This window comes from Petromyzon marinus, unplaced genomic scaffold (assembly GCF_048934315.1).
Source record: "Petromyzon marinus isolate PM22_M1 ecotype Great Lakes invasive population unplaced genomic scaffold, UKy_Petmar_22M1.pri1.0 PM_G_Scaffold_109, whole genome shotgun sequence".
In the NCBI taxonomy this organism is placed as follows: domain Eukaryota; kingdom Metazoa; phylum Chordata; class Hyperoartia; order Petromyzontiformes; family Petromyzontidae; genus Petromyzon; species Petromyzon marinus.
In genome coordinates, this window is record NW_027422661.1 from 380,717 (window position 1) to 401,777 (window position 21,061).

At 46.9% G+C, this 21,061-nt stretch overlaps 1 protein-coding gene across 1 annotated transcript in view; it reads left to right on the top strand.

Annotated features, from left to right (window-relative positions):
- The window catches only part of LOC142908886 (coxsackievirus and adenovirus receptor homolog), a 63,566-nt gene extending 42,789 nt beyond the window's left edge, over positions 1 to 20,777 (top strand). The window contains exons 4-5 of the mRNA XM_076059535.1: positions 17,765 to 17,961; positions 19,247 to 20,777. Coding sequence (XP_075915650.1) covers positions 17,765 to 17,961; positions 19,247 to 19,261 — 212 coding nt within the window. The 3' untranslated portion in view covers positions 19,262 to 20,777. The remainder of the gene's footprint in view (positions 1 to 17,764; positions 17,962 to 19,246) is intronic.
- The last annotated feature ends 284 nt before the right edge of the window (positions 20,778 to 21,061 follow it).

Here is a 21,061-nt window from a genome sequence, read left to right on the forward strand (position 1 = left end):
CACACGTCCAATCAATGCCACACATTGTCCAATCAATGCCACATATTGTCCAATCAATGCCACATGATGTCCAATCAATGCCACATGATGTCCAATCAATGCCACATATTGTCCAATCCATGCCACATATTGTCCAATCAATGCCACATGATGTCCAATCAATGCCACATGATGTCCAATCAATGCCACTTGTTGTCCAATCAATGCCACATATTGTCCAATCAATGCCACATGTTGTCCAATCAATGCCACATGTTGTCCAATCAATGCCACATGTCCAATCAATGCCACATGTTGTCCAATCAATGCCACATATTGACCAATCAATGCCACATGTCCAATCAATGCCACATGATGTCCAATCAATGCCACATGTTCAATCAATGCCACATATTGTCCAATCAATGCCACGTGTTGTCCAATCAATGCCACGTGTTGTCCAATCAATGCCACATGTCCAATCAATGCCACATGTTGTCCAATCAATGCTACATATTGTCCAATCAATGCCACATGTCAAATCAATGCCACATGTTGTCCAATCAATGCCACATATTGTCCAATCAATGCCACATGTCCAATCAATGCCACATGTCCAATCAATGCCACATGTTGTCCAATCAATGCCACATGTTGTCCAATCAATGCCACATGTTGTCCAATCAATGCCACATGTTGTCCAATCAATGCCACATGTTGTCCAATCAATGCCACATGTTGTCCAATCAATGCCACATATTGACCAATCAATGCCACATGTCCAATCAATGCCACATGATGTCCAATCAATGCCACATGATGTCCAATCAATTTCACATATTGTTCAATCAATGCCACATATTGTCCAATCAATGCCACATGATGTCCAATCAATGCCACATGATGTCCAATCAATGCCACGTGTTGTCCAATCAATGCCACATATTGTCCAATCAATGCCACATGATGTCCAATCAATGCCACATGATGTCCAATCAATGCCACATATTGTCCAATCAATGCCACATGTTGTCCAATCAATGCCACATGTTGTCCAATCAATGCCACATGTTGTCCAATCAATGCCACGTGTTGTCCAATCAATGCCACGTGTTGTCCAATCAATGCCACATGTCCAATCAATGCCACGTGTTGTCCAATCAATGCCACACGTCCAATCAATGCCACACATTGTCCAATCAATGCCACATATTGTCCAATCAATGCCACATATTGTCCAATCAATGCCACATGTTGTCCAATCAATGCTACATATTGTCGAATCAATGCCACATGTTGTCCAATCAATGCCACATTGTCCAATCAATGCCACACGTCCAATCAATGCCACATGTTGTCCAATCAATGCCACACGTCCAATCAATGCCACACATTGTCCAATCAATGCCACATATTGTCCAATCAATGCCACATATTGTCCAATCAATGCCACATGTTGTCCAATCAATGCTACATATTGTCCAATCAATGCCACATGTTGTCCAATCAATGCCACGTGTTGTCCAATCAATGCCACATGTCCAATCAATGCCACATATTGTCCAATCAATGCCACATGATGTCCAATCAATGCCACATGATGTCCAATCAATGCCACTTGTTGTCCAATCAATGCCACATATTGTCCAATCAATGCCACATGATGTCCAATCAATGCCACATGATGTCCAATCAATGCCACATATTGTCCAATCAATGCCACATGTTGTCCAATCAATGCCACATGTTGTCCAATCAATGCCACATGTTGTCCAATCAATGCCACATATTGACCAATCAATGCCACATGTCCAATCAATGCCACATGATGTCCAATCAATGCCACATATTGTCCAATCAATGCCACATATTGTCCAATCAATGCCACATGATGTCCAATCAATGCCACATGATGTCCAATCAATGCCACTTGTTGTCCAATCAATGCCACATGTTGTCCAATCAATGCCACATGTTGTCCAATCAATGCCACATGTCCAATCAATGCCACATGTTGTCCAATCAATGCCACATATTGACCAATCAATGCCACATGTCCAATCAATGCCACATGATGTCCAATCAATGCCACATGTTCAATCAATGCCACATATTGTCCAATCAATGCCACGTGTTGTCCAATCAATGCCACGTGTTGTCCAATCAATGCCACATGTCCAATCAATGCCACATGTTGTCCAATCAATGCTACATATTGTCCAATCAATGCCACATGTCAAATCAATGCCACATGTTGTCCAATCAATGCCACATATTGTCCAATCAATGCCACATGTCCAATCAATGCCACATGTCCAATCAATGCCACATGTTGTCCAATCAATGCCACATGTTGTCCAATCAATGCCACATGTTGTCCAATCAATGCCACATATTGACCAATCAATGCCACATGTCCAATCAATGCCACATGATGTCCAATCAATGCCACATGATGTCCAATCAATTTCACATATTGTTCAATCAATGCCACATATTGTCCAATCAATGCCACATGATGTCCAATCAATGCCACATGATGTCCAATCAATGCCACGTGTTGTCCAATCAATGCCACATATTGTCCAATCAATGCCACATGATGTCCAATCAATGCCACATGATGTCCAATCAATGCCACATATTGTCCAATCAATGCCACATGTTGTCCAATCAATGCCACATGTTGTCCAATCAATGCCACATGTTGTCCAATCAATGCCACGTGTTGTCCAATCAATGCCACGTGTTGTCCAATCAATGCCACATGTCCAATCAATGCCACGTGTTGTCCAATCAATGCCACACGTCCAATCAATGCCACACATTGTCCAATCAATGCCACATATTGTCCAATCAATGCCACATATTGTCCAATCAATGCCACATGTTGTCCAATCAATGCTACATATTGTCCAATCAATGCCACATGTTGTCCAATCAATGCCACATTGTCCAATCAATGCCACACGTCCAATCAATGCCACATGTTGTCCAATCAATGCCACACGTCCAATCAATGCCACACATTGTCCAATCAATGCCACATATTGTCCAATCAATGCCACATATTGTCCAATCAATGCCACATGTTGTCCAATCAATGCTACATATTGTCCAATCAATGCCACATGTTGTCCAATCAATGCCACACGTTGTCCAATCAATGCCACGTGTTGTCCAATCAATGCCACATATTGTCCAATCAATGCCACATGTTGTCCAATCAATGCCACATGTCCAATCAATGCCACATGTTGTCCAATCAATGCCACATATTGACCAATCAATGCCACATGTCCAATCAATGCCACATGATGTCCAATCAATGCCACATGTCCAATCAATGCCACATATTGTCCAATCAATGCCACGTGTTGTCCAATCAATGCCACGTGTTGTCCAATCAATGCCACATGTCCAATCATGCCACATGTCCAATTAATGCCACATGTTGTCCAATCAATGCCACGTGTTGTCCAATCAATGCCACGTGTTGTCCAATCAATGCCACATGTCCAATCAATGCCACATGTTGTCCAATCAATGCTACATATTGTCCAATCAATGCCACATGTCAAATCAATGCCACATGTTGTCCAATCAATGCCACATATTGTCCAATCAATGCCACATGTCCAATCAATGCCACATGTCCAATCAATGCCACATGTTGTCCAATCAATGCCACATGTTCAATCAATGCCACATGTTGTCCAATCAATGCCACATGTTGTCCAATCAATGCCACATGTTGTCCAATCAATGCCACATGTTGTCCAATCAATGCCACATATTGACCAATCAATGCCACATGTCCAATCAATGCCACATGATGTCCAATCAATGCCACATGATGTCCAATCAATGCCACATATTGTCCAATCAATGCCACATATTGTCCAATCAATGCCACATGATGTCCAATCAATGCCACATGATGTCCAATCAATGCCACGTGTTGTCCAATCAATGCCACATGTTGTCCAATCAATGCCACATGTTGTCCAATCAATGCCACATGTTGTCCAATCAATGCCACATGTCCAATCAATGCCACATGTTGTCCAATCAATGCCACATATTGACCAATCAATGCCACATGTCCAATCAATGCCACATGATGTCCAATCAATGCCACATGATGTCCAATCAATGCCACATATTGTCCAATCAATGCCACATATTGTCCAATCAATGCCACGTGTTGTCCAATCAATGCCACATGTTGTCCAATCAATGCCACATTGTCCAATCAATGCCACATGTCCAATCAATGCCACATGTCCAATCAATGCCACATGTTGTCCAATCAATGCCACATGTTGTCCAATCAATGCCACATGTCCAATCAATGCCACGTGTTGTCCAATCAATGCCACACGTCCAATCAATGCCACACATTGTCCAATCAATGCCACATATTGTCCAATCAATGCCACATATTGTCCAATCAATGCCACATGTTGTCCAATCAATGCTACATATTGTCCAATCAATGCCACATGTTGTCCAATCAATGCCACATTGTCCAATCAATGCCACACGTCCAATCAATGCCACATGTTGTCCAATCAATGCCACACGTCCAATCAATGCCACACATTGTCCAATCAATGCCACATATTGTCCAATCAATGCCACATATTGTCCAATCAATGCCACATGTTGTCCAATCAATGCTACATATTGTCCAATCAATGCCACATGTTGTCCAATCAATGCCACACGTTGTCCAATCAATGCCACGTGTTGTCCAATCAATGCCACATATTGTCCAATCAATGCCACATGTTGTCCAATCAATGCCACATGTCCAATCAATGCCACATGTTGTCCAATCAATGCCACATATTGACCAATCAATGCCACATGTCCAATCAATGCCACATGATGTCCAATCAATGCCACATGTCCAATCAATGCCACATATTGTCCAATCAATGCCACGTGTTGTCCAATCAATGCCACGTGTTGTCCAATCAATGCCACATGTTGTCCAATCATGCCACATGTCCAATTAATGCCACATATTGTCCAATCAATGCCACGTGTTGTCCAATCAATGCCACATGTCCAATCAATGCCACATGTTGTCCAATCAATGCTACATATTGTCCAATCAATGCCACATGTCAAATCAATGCCACATGTTGTCCAATCAATGCCACATATTGTCCAATCAATGCCACATGTCCAATCAATGCCACATGTCCAATCAATGCCACATGTTGTCCAATCAATGCCACATGTTGTCCAATCAATGCCACATGTTGTCCAATCAATGCCACATATTGTCCAATCAATGCCACATGTCCAATCAATGCCACATGTCCAATCAATGCCACATGTTGTCCAATCAATGCCACATGTTGTCCAATCAATGCCACATGTTGTCCAATCAATGCCACATGTTGTCCAATCAATGCCACATATTGACCAATCAATGCCACATGTCCAATCAATGCCACATGATGTCCAATCAATGCCACATGATGTCCAATCAATTTCACATATTGTTCAATCAATGCCACATATTGTCCAATCAATGCCACATGATGTCCAATCAATGCCACATGATGTCCAATCAATGCCACGTGTTGTCCAATCAATGCCACATATTGTCCAATCAATGCCACATGATGTCCAATCAATGCCACATGATGTCCAATCAATGCCACATATTGTCCAATCAATGCCACATGTTGTCCAATCAATGCCACATGTTGTCCAATCAATGCCACATGTTGTCCAATCAATGCCACGTGTTGTCCAATCAATGCCACGTGTTGTCCAATCAATGCCACATGTCCAATCAATGCCACGTGTTGTCCAATCAATGCCACACGTCCAATCAATGCCACACATTGTCCAATCAATGCCACATATTGTCCAATCAATGCCACATATTGTCCAATCAATGCCACATGTTGTCCAATCAATGCTACATATTGTCCAATCAATGCCACATGTTGTCCAATCAATGCCACATTGTCCAATCAATGCCACACGTCCAATCAATGCCACATGTTGTCCAATCAATGCCACACGTCCAATCAATGCCACACATTGTCCAATCAATGCCACATATTGTCCAATCAATGCCACATATTGTCCAATCAATGCCACATGTTGTCCAATCAATGCTACATATTGTCCAATCAATGCCACATGTTGTCCAATCAATGCCACACGTTGTCCAATCAATGCCACGTGTTGTCCAATCAATGCCACATATTGTCCAATCAATGCCACATGTTGTCCAATCAATGCCACATGTCCAATCAATGCCACATGTTGTCCAATCAATGCCACATATTGACCAATCAATGCCACATGTCCAATCAATGCCACATGATGTCCAATCAATGCCACATGTCCAATCAATGCCACATATTGTCCAATCAATGCCACGTGTTGTCCAATCAATGCCACGTGTTGTCCAATCAATGCCACATGTCCAATCATGCCACATGTCCAATTAATGCCACATGTTGTCCAATCAATGCCACGTGTTGTCCAATCAATGCCACGTGTTGTCCAATCAATGCCACATGTCCAATCAATGCCACATGTTGTCCAATCAATGCTACATATTGTCCAATCAATGCCACATGTCAAATCAATGCCACATGTTGTCCAATCAATGCCACATATTGTCCAATCAATGCCACATGTCCAATCAATGCCACATGTCCAATCAATGCCACATGTTGTCCAATCAATGCCACATGTTCAATCAATGCCACATGTTGTCCAATCAATGCCACATGTTGTCCAATCAATGCCACATGTTGTCCAATCAATGCCACATGTTGTCCAATCAATGCCACATATTGACCAATCAATGCCACATGTCCAATCAATGCCACATGATGTCCAATCAATGCCACATGATGTCCAATCAATGCCACATATTGTCCAATCAATGCCACATATTGTCCAATCAATGCCACATGATGTCCAATCAATGCCACATGATGTCCAATCAATGCCACGTGTTGTCCAATCAATGCCACATGTTGTCCAATCAATGCCACATGTTGTCCAATCAATGCCACATGTTGTCCAATCAATGCCACATGTCCAATCAATGCCACATGTTGTCCAATCAATGCCACATATTGACCAATCAATGCCACATGTCCAATCAATGCCACATGATGTCCAATCAATGCCACATGATGTCCAATCAATGCCACATATTGTCCAATCAATGCCACATATTGTCCAATCAATGCCACGTGTTGTCCAATCAATGCCACATGTTGTCCAATCAATGCCACATTGTCCAATCAATGCCACATGTCCAATCAATGCCACATGTCCAATCAATGCCACATGTTGTCCAATCAATGCCACATGTTGTCCAATCAATGCCACATGTCCAATCAATGCCACGTGTTGTCCAATCAATGCCACACGTCCAATCAATGCCACACATTGTCCAATCAATGCCACATATTGTCCAATCAATGCCACATATTGTCCAATCAATGCCACATGTTGTCCAATCAATGCTACATATTGTCCAATCAATGCCACATGTTGTCCAATCAATGCCACATTGTCCAATCAATGCCACACGTCCAATCAATGCCACATGTTGTCCAATCAATGCCACACGTCCAATCAATGCCACACATTGTCCAATCAATGCCACATATTGTCCAATCAATGCCACATATTGTCCAATCAATGCCACATGTTGTCCAATCAATGCTACATATTGTCCAATCAATGCCACATGTTGTCCAATCAATGCCACACGTTGTCCAATCAATGCCACGTGTTGTCCAATCAATGCCACATATTGTCCAATCAATGCCACATGTTGTCCAATCAATGCCACATGTCCAATCAATGCCACATGTTGTCCAATCAATGCCACATATTGACCAATCAATGCCACATGTCCAATCAATGCCACATGATGTCCAATCAATGCCACATGTCCAATCAATGCCACATATTGTCCAATCAATGCCACGTGTTGTCCAATCAATGCCACGTGTTGTCCAATCAATGCCACATGTTGTCCAATCATGCCACATGTCCAATTAATGCCACATATTGTCCAATCAATGCCACGTGTTGTCCAATCAATGCCACATGTCCAATCAATGCCACATGTTGTCCAATCAATGCTACATATTGTCCAATCAATGCCACATGTCAAATCAATGCCACATGTTGTCCAATCAATGCCACATATTGTCCAATCAATGCCACATGTCCAATCAATGCCACATGTCCAATCAATGCCACATGTTGTCCAATCAATGCCACATGTTGTCCAATCAATGCCACATGTTGTCCAATCAATGCCACATGATGTCCAATCAATGCCACATGTCCAATCAATGCCTATATTGTCCAATCAATGCCACATGTTGTCCAATCAATGCCACATGTCCAATCAATGCCACATGTTGTCCAATCAATGCCACATATTGACCAATCAATGCCACATGTCCAATCAATGCCACATGATGTCCAATCAATGCCACATGTCCAATCAATGCCACATATTGTCCAATCAATGCCACGTGTTGTCCAATCAATGCCACGTGTTGTCCAATCAATGCCACATGTTGTCCAATCATGCCACATGTCCAATTAATGCCACATATTGTCCAATCAATGCCACGTGTTGTCCAATCAATGCCACATGTCCAATCAATGCCACATGTTGTCCAATCAATGCTACATATTGTCCAATCAATGCCACATGTCAAATCAATGCCACATGTTGTCCAATCAATGCCACATATTGTCCAATCAATGCCACATGTCCAATCAATGCCACATGTCCAATCAATGCCACATGTTGTCCAATCAATGCCACATGTTGTCCAATCAATGCCACATGTTGTCCAATCAATGCCACATGATGTCCAATCAATGCCACATGTCCAATCAATGCCACATATTGTCCAATCAATGCCACATATTGTCCAATCAATGCCACATGTTGTCCAATCAATGCTACATATTGTCCAATCAATGCCACATGTTGTCCATTCAATGCCACACGTTGTCCAATCAATGCCACGTGTTGTCCAATCAATGCCACATATTGTCCAATCAATGCCACATGTTGTCCAATCAATGCCACATGTCCAATCAATGCCACATGTTGTCCAATCAATGCCACATATTGACCAATCAATGCCACATGTCCAATCAATGCCACATGATGTCCAATCAATGCCACATGTCCAATCAATGCCACATTGTCCAATCAATGCCACGTGTTGTCCAATCAATGCCACGTGTTGTCCAATCAATGCCACATGTCCAATCAATGCCACATGTTGTCCAATCAATGCTACATATTGTCCAATCAATGCCACATGTCAAATCAATGCCACATGTTGTCCAATCAATGCCACATATTGTCCAATCAATGCCACATGTCCAATCAATGCCACATGTCCAATCAATGCCACATGTTGTCCAATCAATGCCACATGTTGTCCAATCAATGCCACATGTTGTCCAATCAATGCCACATGTTGTCCAATGAATGCCACATGTTGTCCAATCAATGCCACATGTTGTCCAATCAATGCCACATGTTGTCCAATCAATGCCACATATTGACCAATCAATGCCACATGTCCAATCAATGCCACATGATGTCCAATCAATGCCACATGATGTCCAATCAATGCCACATATTGTCCAATCAATGCCACATATTGTCCAATCAATGCCACATGATGTCCAATCAATGCCACATGATGTCCAATCAATGCCACGTGTTGTCCAATCAATGCCACATATTGTCCAATCAATGCCACATGATGTCCAATCAATGCCACATGATGTCCAATCAATGCCACATATTGTCCAATCAATGCCACATGTTGTCCAATCAATGCCACATGTTGTCCAATCAATGCCAGATGTTGTCCAATCAATGCCACATGTCCAATCAATGCCACATGTTGTCCAATCAATGCCACATATTGACCAATCAATGCCACATGTCCAATCAATGCCACATGATGTCCAATCAATGCCACATGATGTCCAATCAATGCCACATATTGTCCAATCAATGCCACATATTGTCCAATCAATGCCACGTGTTGTCCAATCAATGCCACATGTTGTCCAATCAATGCCACATTGTCCAATCAATGCCACATGTCCAATCAATGCCACATGTCCAATCAATGCCACATGTTGTCCAATCAATGCCACATGTTGTCCAATCAATGCCACATGTTGTCCAATCAATGCCACATATTGACCAATCAATGCCACATGATGTCCAATCAATGCCACATGATGTCCAATCAATGCCACATGATGTCCAATCAATGCCACATATTGTCCAATCAATGCCACATATTGTCCAATCAATGCCACATGATGTCCAATCAATGCCACATGATGTCCAATCAATGCCACGTGTTGTCCAATCAATGCCACATATTGTCCAATCAATGCCACATGATGTCCAATCAATGCCACATGATGTCCAATCAATGCCACATATTGTCCAATCAATGCCACATGTTGTCCAATCAATGCCACATGTTGTCCAATCAATGCCACATGTTGTCCAATCAATGCCACATGTCCAATCAATGCCACATGTTGTCCAATCAATGCCACATACTGACCAATCAATGCCACATGTCCAATCAATGTCACATGATGTCCAATCAATGCCACATGATGTCCAATCAATGCCACATATTGTCCAATCAATGCCACATATTGTCCAATCAATGCCACGTGTTGTCCAATCAATGCCACATGTTGTCCAATCAATGCCACATTGTCCAATCAATGCCACATGTCCAATCAATGCCACATGTCCAATCAATGCCACATGTTGTCCAATCAATGCCACATGTCCAATTAATGCCACATGTTGTCCAATAAATGCCACATGTTGTCCAATCAATGCCACATGTTGTACAATCAATGCCACATGTTGTCCAATCAATGCCACATGTTGTCCAATCAATGCCACATGTTGTCCAATCAATGCCACATGTTGTCCAATCAATGCCACATGTCCAATCAATGCCACATGTTGTCCAATCAATGCCACATATTGACCAATCAATGCCACATGTCCAATCAATGCCACATGATGTCCAATCAATGCCACATGATGTCCAATCAATGCCACATATTGTCCAATCAATGCCACATATTGTCCAATCAATGCCACATTGTCCAATCAATGCCACATGTTGTCCAATCAATGCCACATTGTCCAATCAATGCCACACGTCCAATCAATGCCACATGTCCAATCAATGCCACATGTCCAATCAATGCCACATGTTGTCCAATCAATGCTACATATTGTCCAATCAATGCCACATGTCCAATCAATGCCACATGTCCAATCACTGCCACATGTCCAATCAATGCCACATATTGTCCAATCAATGCCACGTCCAATCAATGCCACACGTCCAATCAATGCCACACGTCCAATCAATGCCACATGTTGTCCAATCAATGCCACATGTCCAATCAATGCCACACGTTGCACACGAACTCAGATCCCGTGACGAGAGCCACTCGGCACCGAAAAGAGGAGAAGCCCTGGAGGAGACCTCCCGTCATCGTCAAAACTCCCTCCTCGTCGTCGTCGTCGCCAGCTCTGTCCTCTTCGCGATGAGGTTGCTGCTGCTGCTGGTGTTGGCCGTCGCCCTGTTGCTCCGCGGCTCTGTGGGGTCGCGCGAGGCCACGGCGCCGCGCCTCTCCTACAGGAGCCGGAGAGGTGCAGAGTGTGCGCATGTGTGTATGTATGTGTGGTGTGTGTATGTAGTGTGTGTGTGTATGTGTGGTGTGTGTATGTAGTGTATGTGTAGTGTGTGTATGTAGTGTGTGGTGTGTATGTGTGTGTATGTATGTGTGGTGTGTGTATGTAGTGTGTGTGTGGTGTGTATGTGTGTGTATGTAGTGTGTGTAATGTGTATGTGTGTTCGTGTGTAGTGTGTGTGTATGTGTGTTCGTGTGTGTGTGTAGTGTGTGTGTATGTGTGTGTATGCATGTGTGTATGTGTGGTGTGTAGTGTATGTGTGTGTGTATGTAATAGCTGCTCAGTCAGAGGAGGAGTTGGAGACGCTGCTGCTGAGACTGGAGCGTGCCACTAAGAGGTGGGGCCTTACCATCAGCCCCACCAAAACTAAGCACCTGCCTGGGTATTTTGTACCATCGGACACTCCACCCCCACAACTCCCAATCGGTGATGGGGCGGTTGTGGAGAAAGTGGAGAGTTTCCCATACCTGGGCAGTGTGCTTATGACTGGCTCCAGTTTAACAGCAGAGGTCTCACTCCGAATCAGTCGAGCGGCAATATCTTTTCATCGGTTGCGTAACGCTGTGTGGAAGCTACCTGGTCTGTCGCTCCGCACTAAGCTTCAGGTCTTCTCGGCCACGGTCATTCCCTCCCTTCTCTACGCTTGCGAAACGTGGACCCCCCTAATGGAACATCTTCGCCGGTTAGAAACATTTAGGCTGGCCTGCCTACGATCCATCCTGGGTTTAACCAGACTGGATTGTGTGAGGAGCTCACAAATCCTTGAAAGATCTGGGCAGGGTCCCATCGGTGAGCTCCTCCGGCAGGCAAGGCTGCGATGGCTGGGTCATGTAGCCCGCATGCCCAGCCACCGCATGCCGAAACAGCTTTTGTTTGGCCGGATTGAGGGGACTAAGCGGGCGCGGCACGGGCTAGAGAAGAGATGGAGTGATGTGGTACAGGAGGACGTGGAGCTGAGTGGACTTGCCGATGACTGGTACCAGCGGTGTCAAGATCGGCCTCTGTGGAGGAGGCTCGTGAAGGATGCTACTGGGCAGTTGGAGGCAGTCGCCCTCCAACAACAACGGAGGACGGAGGAGCGACGCTCAGAACAACGAGCGAAGCGCCGGGTGACTAAAGCACAGCAGGTTGGCACAGTAGGGGGCACAGGTGGTGCATCAGTCAGTCATCTCAGTCAGTCGACCCGTGGCACCTGGGTCTGCCCCGTGATCTCCTGCCAGCGGGTGTTCGACACTTCACGTGGCCTCAGGGTGCACATAGCCTGGCACAAGCGTCGTGGTGACGTCACCGCCACTTAGTGGCGAATGGCGGTTGTATGTATGTATGCCTGGGTATTTTGTACCATCGGACACTCCACCCCCACAACTCCAAATCGGTGATGGGGCGGTTGTGGAGAGAGTGGAGAGTTTCCCATACCTGGGCAGTGTGCTTATGACTGGCTCCAGTTTAACAGCAGAGGTCTCACTCCGAATCAGTCGAGCGGCAATATCTTTTCATCGGTTGCGTAACGCTGTGTGGAAGCTACCTGGTCTGTCGCTCCGCACTAAGCTTCAGGTCTTCTCGGCCACGGTCATTCCCTCCCTTCTCTACGCTTGCGAAACGTGGACCCCCCTAATGGAACATCTTCGCCGGTTAGAAACATTTAGGCTGGCCTGCCTACGATCCATCCTGGGTTTAACCAGACTGGATTGTGTGAGGAGCTCACAAATCCATGAAAGATCTGGGCAGGGTTTCCATCGGTGAGCTCCTCCGGCAGGCAAGGCTGCGATGGCTGGGTCATGTAGCCCGCATGCCCAGCCACCGCATGCCGAAACAGCTTTTGTTTGGCCGGATTGAGGGGGCTAAGCGGCCGCGGCACGGGCTAGAGAAGAGATGGAGTGATGTGGTACAGGAGGACGTGGATCTGAGTGGACTTGCCAATGACTGGTACCAGCGGTGTCAAGATCGGCCTCTGTGGAGGAGGCTCGTGAAGGATGGTACTGGGCAGTTGGAGGCAGTCGCCCCCCAACAACAACGGAGGACGGAGGGGCGACGCTCAGAACAACGAGCGGAGCGCCGGGTGGCTAAAGCACAGCAGGTTGGCACAGTAGGGGGCACAGGTGGTGCATCAGCCAGTCATCTCAGTCAGTCGACCCGTGGCACCTGGGTCTGTCCCGTGACCTCCTGCCAGCGGGCATTCGACACTTCACGTGGCCTCAGGGTGCACATAGCCTGGCACAAGCGTCGTGGTGACGTCACCGCCACTTAGTGGTGAATGGCGGTTGTTGTTGTATGTATGTATGCCTGGTTATTTTGTACCATCGGACACTCCACCCCCACAACTCCCAAACGGTGATGGGGCAGTTGTGGAGAGAGTGGAGAGTTTCCCATACCTGGGCAGTGTGCTTATGACTGGCTCCGGTTTAACAGCAGAGGTTTCACTCCGAATCAGTCGAGCGGCAATATATTTTCATCGGTTGCATAACGCTGTCTGGAAGCTACCTGGTTTGTCGCTCCGCACTAAGCTTCAGGTCTTCTCGGCCATGGTCATTCCCTCCCTTCTCTACGCTTGCGAAACGTGGACCCCCCTAATGGAACATCTTCGCCGGTTAGAAACATTTAGGCTGGCCTGCCTACGATCCATCCTGGGTTTAACCAGACTGGATTGTGTGAGGAGCTCACAAATCCTTGAAAGATCTGGGCAGGGTCCCATCGGTGAGCTCCTCCGGCAGGCAAGGCTGTGATGGCTGGGTCATGTAGCCCGCATGCCCAGCCACCGCATGCCGAAACAGCTTTTGTTTGGCCGGATCGAGGGGGCTAAGCGGGCGCGGCACGGGCTAGAGAAGAGATGGAGTGATGTGGTACAGGAGGACGTGGAGCTGAGTGGACTTGCCGATGACTGGTACCAGCGGTGTCCAGATCGGCCTCTGTGGAGGAGGCTCGTGAAGGATGCTACTGGGCAGTTGGAGACAGTCGCCCTCCAACAACAACGGAGGGCGGAGGAGCGACGCTCATAACAACGAGCGGAGCGCCGGGTGGCTAAAGCACAGCAGGTTGGCACAGTAGGGGGCACAGGTGGTGCATCAGCCAGTCATCTCAGTCAGTCGACCCGTGGCACCTGGGTCTGCCCCGTGACCTCCTGCCAGCGGGTGTTCGACACTTCACGTGGCCTCAGGGTGCACATAGCCTGGCACAAGCGTCGTGGTGACGTCACCGCCACTTAGTGGCGAATGGCGGTTGTTGTTGTATGTATGTATGCCTGGTTATTTTGTACCATCGGACACTCTACCCCCACAACTCCCAAACGGTGATGGGGCAGTTGTGGAGAGAGTGGAGAGTTTCCCATACCTGGGCAGTGTGCTTATGACTGGCTCCGGTTTAACAGCAGAGGTTTCACTCCGAATCAGTCGAGCGGCAATATATTTTCATCGGTTGCGTAACGCTGTGTGGAAGCTACCTGGTTTGTCGCTCCGCACTAAGCTTCAGGTCTTCTTGGCCATGGTCATTCCCTCCCTTCTCTACGCTTGCGAAACGTGGACCCCCCTAATGGAACATCTTCGCCGGTTAGAAACATTTAGGCTGGCCTGCCTACGATCCATCCTGGGTTTAACCAGACTGGATTGTGTGAGGAGCTCACAAATCCTTGAAAGATCTGGGCAGGGTCCCATCGGTGAGCTCCTCCGGCAGGCAAGGCTGCGATGGCTGGGTCATGTAGCCCGCATGCCCAGCCACCGCATGCCGAAACAGCTTTTGTTTGGCCGGATCGAGGGGGCTAAGCGGGCGCGGCACGGGCTAGAGAAGAGATGGAGTGATGTGGTACAGGAGGACGTGGAGCTGAGTTGACTTGCCGATGACTGGTACCAGCGGTGTCCAGATCGGCCTCTGTGGAGGAGGCTCGTGAAGGATGCTACTGGGCAGTTGGAGACAGTCGCCCTCCAACAACAACGGAGGGTGGAGGAGCGACGCTCAGATCAACGAGCGGAGCGCCGGGTGGCTAAAGCACAGCAGGTTGGCACAGTAGGGGGCACAGGTGGTGCATCAGCCAGTCATCTCAGTCAGTCGACCCGTGGCACCTGGGTCTGCCCCGTGACCTCCTGCCAGCGGGCGTTCAACACTTCACGTGGCCTCAGGGTGCACATAGCCTGGCACAAGCGTCGTGGTGACGTCACCGTCACTTAGTGGTGAATGGCGGTTGTTGTTGTTGTCCCCTCTCATGCCTCTTCATCTTGCACCGCGACAATCCACGTGGGTCTGTCTCCCAGCCCCCCCACCAGGTTCCGAGAGCTGCTGATGCCTGAGGCTTTTTTGGGCATACTGAAGAAGCTTCGGTGTTGATATACGAGGCCTGGAGCCAAATCAAGAAAGTTGTTTTTAATTCTTAATGTTCAACGTTAATGCCTGGTGACTGGAATCACCGTAAACAAATAATTTATTTAGTTTATTTAGTTCACTGTTCATGTAGGGAGTTGGGGACAACCGCAAATGTCCGAGTTCACCCTTCGCGGAATATTGTGGATAATAAAACAAAGACTCCTGTCTGTTTGACCACGTTAACAACAGCATAAACATCGCCACCACCAGGGCAATGGTTCACCACGTAGCCACATTATAGGCCGTTGGGTACAAGTGCGGTTCAGCCAAGATCTATGAATGCCGGTGAGGCGTTATGGTGGGTGCAATGCCCGGCCAGTGACCTTTGGCTCGCCAGCGCCGATGTCCGCATCCCGTGCCAGGTTGTAATTTTAAGGCCGAGTTGACCCAAAGGAGGCCCGGAACTGTGAGATATCACTACCCAGAGAAGTTGGCCGTGACCTAGAGGTCAAAGTTGGTAGGGCATTGAGGTGGGGGACCAATACAGCACCCCTCCCTATTGCTATTACGAAAGATAAAGACAAAGATCCCCCGTGTAGCCTTAGCAGACTTGGGGCAAGTGCTGTTAGCGAGCACCTTTTTTGAAGGCCAGAACGCGGTGGGTGGTCAGCGCCCCATCCCAGGGGGCAATGTTCCACACTGCACCAGGTACTCATTTGAGGACGAGTCGACCTAGGAGAGGCCCTGGACGGGTTCAGATAATCGTCAGTGGTTTTGGCCGTGAACGGGCATCGTAATCTGGCCGCTGGTTCCTGGCGCACCATCGTGCTAACCGCTCCACCACCGCCACCGGTGGTGGCGTCATCAACTGCAACAAACGCCTCGAGTCTTCACGGCTACAGCTGCTTCGTGGAGTTTGCTCTTGTTGCCTGCGTTGCCGTCATCCTTGCCGTGTCCCCACACGTGGGCCGGCAGCGTCCGTAAATAAAATCGTAAAGGGGCAAGGGTCGGTTTCCGCCGTGTGGAAAAAAAAGGTTGACGTTCGGCTCAAAGCATTAAGATTCTCTTGGAACAAAGTTTTTTCCATAAGCAATCCCTGGGCTGGTTTCTAACTTGACCAGAGTCTCATGCAGCAGTGTATGGCCTGTCTTTAAAAACAGAACTTACACTGGTCCAAAGTTTGTCGCCTAAACTGCAAACTCTACTGGAAAATGTTGGTCCAGAATGCACATAGACTGTGGGAGTGGAATGCTGTTGTAATTTCATGTTGAGAGACTCTTGCTTGTTCATGATTTCATTACTGAACGGAGCACTTGGGTGGGGGGCACTGGTGGGGCCACTGGTGGGGCACAAGGAGGGGGTGCATGAGGGGGACATGAGTAACCCTGAAATGATGCACGCCATATTTACATTCAGTAGCTGTGGAGGTGGTCTCTGTGCGTGGTCGAAATTGTTTTTGAGTGTACCGTATAGGATTGCTGCCTTGGTGTTGGTGAAATTCGCAATTGTTTGTTGTGCTGATGATGAACTTGGTTGTTGTTATAATCGTGGTCATGCCACTGCTGACGCTGATGCTGATGGATGCTTCTGAGGTTAATGGGAATGATGCCGGTGGTGGTGGTCGTCTTGGTGGTTTGGTGAGGATGATAATTCTGCTGCTGCTGCTGCTGGCGAGACTGATGTTTGAACCCCCAGGGGACTGCGAGGTGTCCACGTGGGGGCCATGGTCCACGTGTGAAAGGGAGGGGAGGATGTGCAGCTTCATGTGGGGGGCCCAGGAGAGGAGGCGCAGTGTGAAGAAGAGTGCCCCCACTGCCCCCCATGGGCAGCGCTGCCCGCCACTCCGGCAGGCTCGGCGCTGCCGCGTGCAGCCCCGGTTTGCCCCGGGGATGGTGAGGATCTTTGATCTATCATCATCGTCATCCTCGTCATCGTAATCGATGACGCTGCCCGCATTGGATGCAATTGTAATCGTTGATACGATCGGTAGATTCCCATCGTTGTCACCATCGTTGCGTTTCCATTCATCACAGCTGATATTACGTGACCGGTGCATTAACACATGTGTCCTCAACGGCGCTTCGTGAACAATAATCGTCAATGCAATTATACATTGCGACAGCATGCTGTATTGGGTTGTGTATCGTTCTGCTTGCGAAATTGCAATAATATTTAGCGTTTATCACGAACACGTTGGCCATTACCAACATTGATACATTTTTTTACGTGTAATCCGAGTGCAACGTTACCGCATCGGTTCCATCAATAACTTTCACACATCCACATTAATATCAACCACACCGTGCACTCTCATCATTCGGGGTTGTCATTAGAGATGTCCGAATTCAACCACGCCTCGACATGCGCTTCGCCGCGTGTTTAAGTTGCAAGCTGATGAAGTTCAACCAGGCGAGCGCTCGGGACACCGGGCGAGGTGACCTATGGCCCCGAAACGAAGACGGTGAAAACCAAGCAGAGAAATTATGTAAAAATAGCAAACGGAAACTAAAATAAGGCCTACGAACCATAGAAAGTATTGCTCGAACATAAATCGACGTTAAATCGAAGCTAAATATTTAAATCCCCTGCAGCTCTGAACAGATTCAGCACCGAGACTAACCCCCTGATACAAGTTACAAAATTACGTCTTGTAAAAACGAACATAAATCGACGTTAAATCGAAGATAAATATTAATATTCCCTGCAGCTCCGACAAATTCAGCACTGAGACGAACCCCCTGATACAAGTTACAAAATTACGTCTTGTAAAAACGAACAAATCGACATTAAATCGAAGCTAAATATTAAATCCCCTGCAGCTCTGAACAGATTCAGCACCGAGACTAACCCCCTGATACAAGTTACAAAATTTCGTCTTGTAAAAACGAACAAATCGACGTTAAATCGAAGCTAAATATTAATATCCCCTGCAGCTCTGAACAGATTCAGCACTGAGACTAACCCCCTGATACAAGTTACAAAATAACGTCTCGTAAAAACAAATATAGGCTCCACCCATAGCACTCTCACGCGAACAAACAGATTCTGTTGAGGATTTGCATCGCGCCCCTTTCAAGGGCATGTGCCATGAGTATCGGTGTGTAAACCAACACGTGCACAAAGACGCGTCAGTGATGTCAATACGTCAAATGCCGTCGTGCCGTGTGCACGTTGCAGAGCTGGGTCTGCTGAGGCAGAACGTTTGGAGCAGAAGAGGAGGCGACCGTTTCACGGTGACGAGGACATTCGAGGTCGAGCCCTGACATCAACCCGCGACTGTGCGTCACCAACAGCCACAACAACAACCACCACCACCTGCACCACCACCTGCACCACCACAATGACCAGCAACGCCAAACTGACGAGCGGCAGCAGTATACCTACAACAACAACAACCGCCACCACCTGCACCACCACCACAATGACCAGCAACGCCAAACTGACGAGCGGCAGCAGTATACCAACAACAACAACAACCACCACCACCTGCACCACCACCACAATGACCAGCAACGCCAAACTGACCAGCGGCAGCAGTATACCAACAACAACAACAACCACCAACACCTGCACCACCACCACAATGACCAGCAACGCCAAACTGACCAGCGGCAGCAGTATACCAACAACAACAACAACCACCAACACCTGCACCACCACCACAATGACCAGCAACGCCAAACTGACGAGCGGCAGCAGTATATCAACAACAACAACCACCATTCGCCGCTAAGTGGCAGTGATGTCACGACGACGCTTGTGCCAGGCTGGGCTGTACAGTGAGGGAAAAAAAGTATTTGATCCCCTGCTGATTTTGTACGTTTGCCCACTGACAAAGAAATGATCAGTCTATCATTTTAATGGTAGGTTTATTTGAACAGTGAGAGACAGAATAACAACAAAATCCAGAAAAACGCATGTCAAAAATGTTATAAATTGATTTGCATTTTAATAAGGGAAATAAGTATTTGACCCCTCTGCAAACATGACTTAGTACTTGGTGACAAAACCCTTGTTGGCAATCGCAGAGGTCAGACGTTTCTTGTAGTTGGCCACCAGGTTTGCACACATCTCAGGAGGGATTTTGTCCCACTCCTTTTTGCAGATATTCTCCATGTCATTAAGGTTTTGAGGCTGATGTTTGGCAACTCGAACTTTCAGCTCCCTCCATAGATTTTCTATGGGATTAAGGTCTGGAGACTGGCTAGGCCACTCCCGGACCTTAATGTGTTTTCTTGGGGACTATGGTCCCAGCTGCCTTGAGATCATTGATAAGATCCTCCCGTGTAGTTCTGGGCTGATTCCTCACTGTTCTCATGGATCATTGCAACTCCACGAGGTGAGATCTTACATGGAGCCCCAGGCCGAGGGCGATTGACATTTATGTTGTGTTTCTTCCATTTGCGACTAATCGCACCAACTGTTGTCACCTCACCAAGCTGCTTGGCAATGGTCTTGTAGCCCATTCCAGCCTTGTGTAGGTCTACAATCTTGTCCCTGACATCCTTGGAGAGCGCTTTGGTCTTGGCCATGGTGGAGAGTTTGGAATCTGATTGATTGCTTCTGTGGACAGGTGTCTTTTATACAGGTAACAAGCTGAGATTCGGAGCACTCCCTTTAAGAGTGTGCTCCTAATCTCGTTACTGGTAACATTCATGGTGTGAGACGTATTCCCTAAGGATTTTTAAGACGGGGAGATATTTATATGGGGAGCTGGGGGGGGGGGGGGGGGGCAATCGTGACGCTAGCACGTTGATGTTAGAGGTTTGATATATATTTGTGTGTACACTTATTTGTTAATGGTTTCATAATAATTAAATTGTTATTGGCAATTTGCAGTGTTAATATTGTTAAACTCACCTTTTGCCCGTCCAAGGACAGGTGTATTGCAGTAAATCTGAAACATTCAAGCGAAAGGCAGATCGCGGCGTCTTATTAATTGCATCAATTCGTGTGCAATTTGTGAGGCCGCGGTGACACAGACCTGTTTCA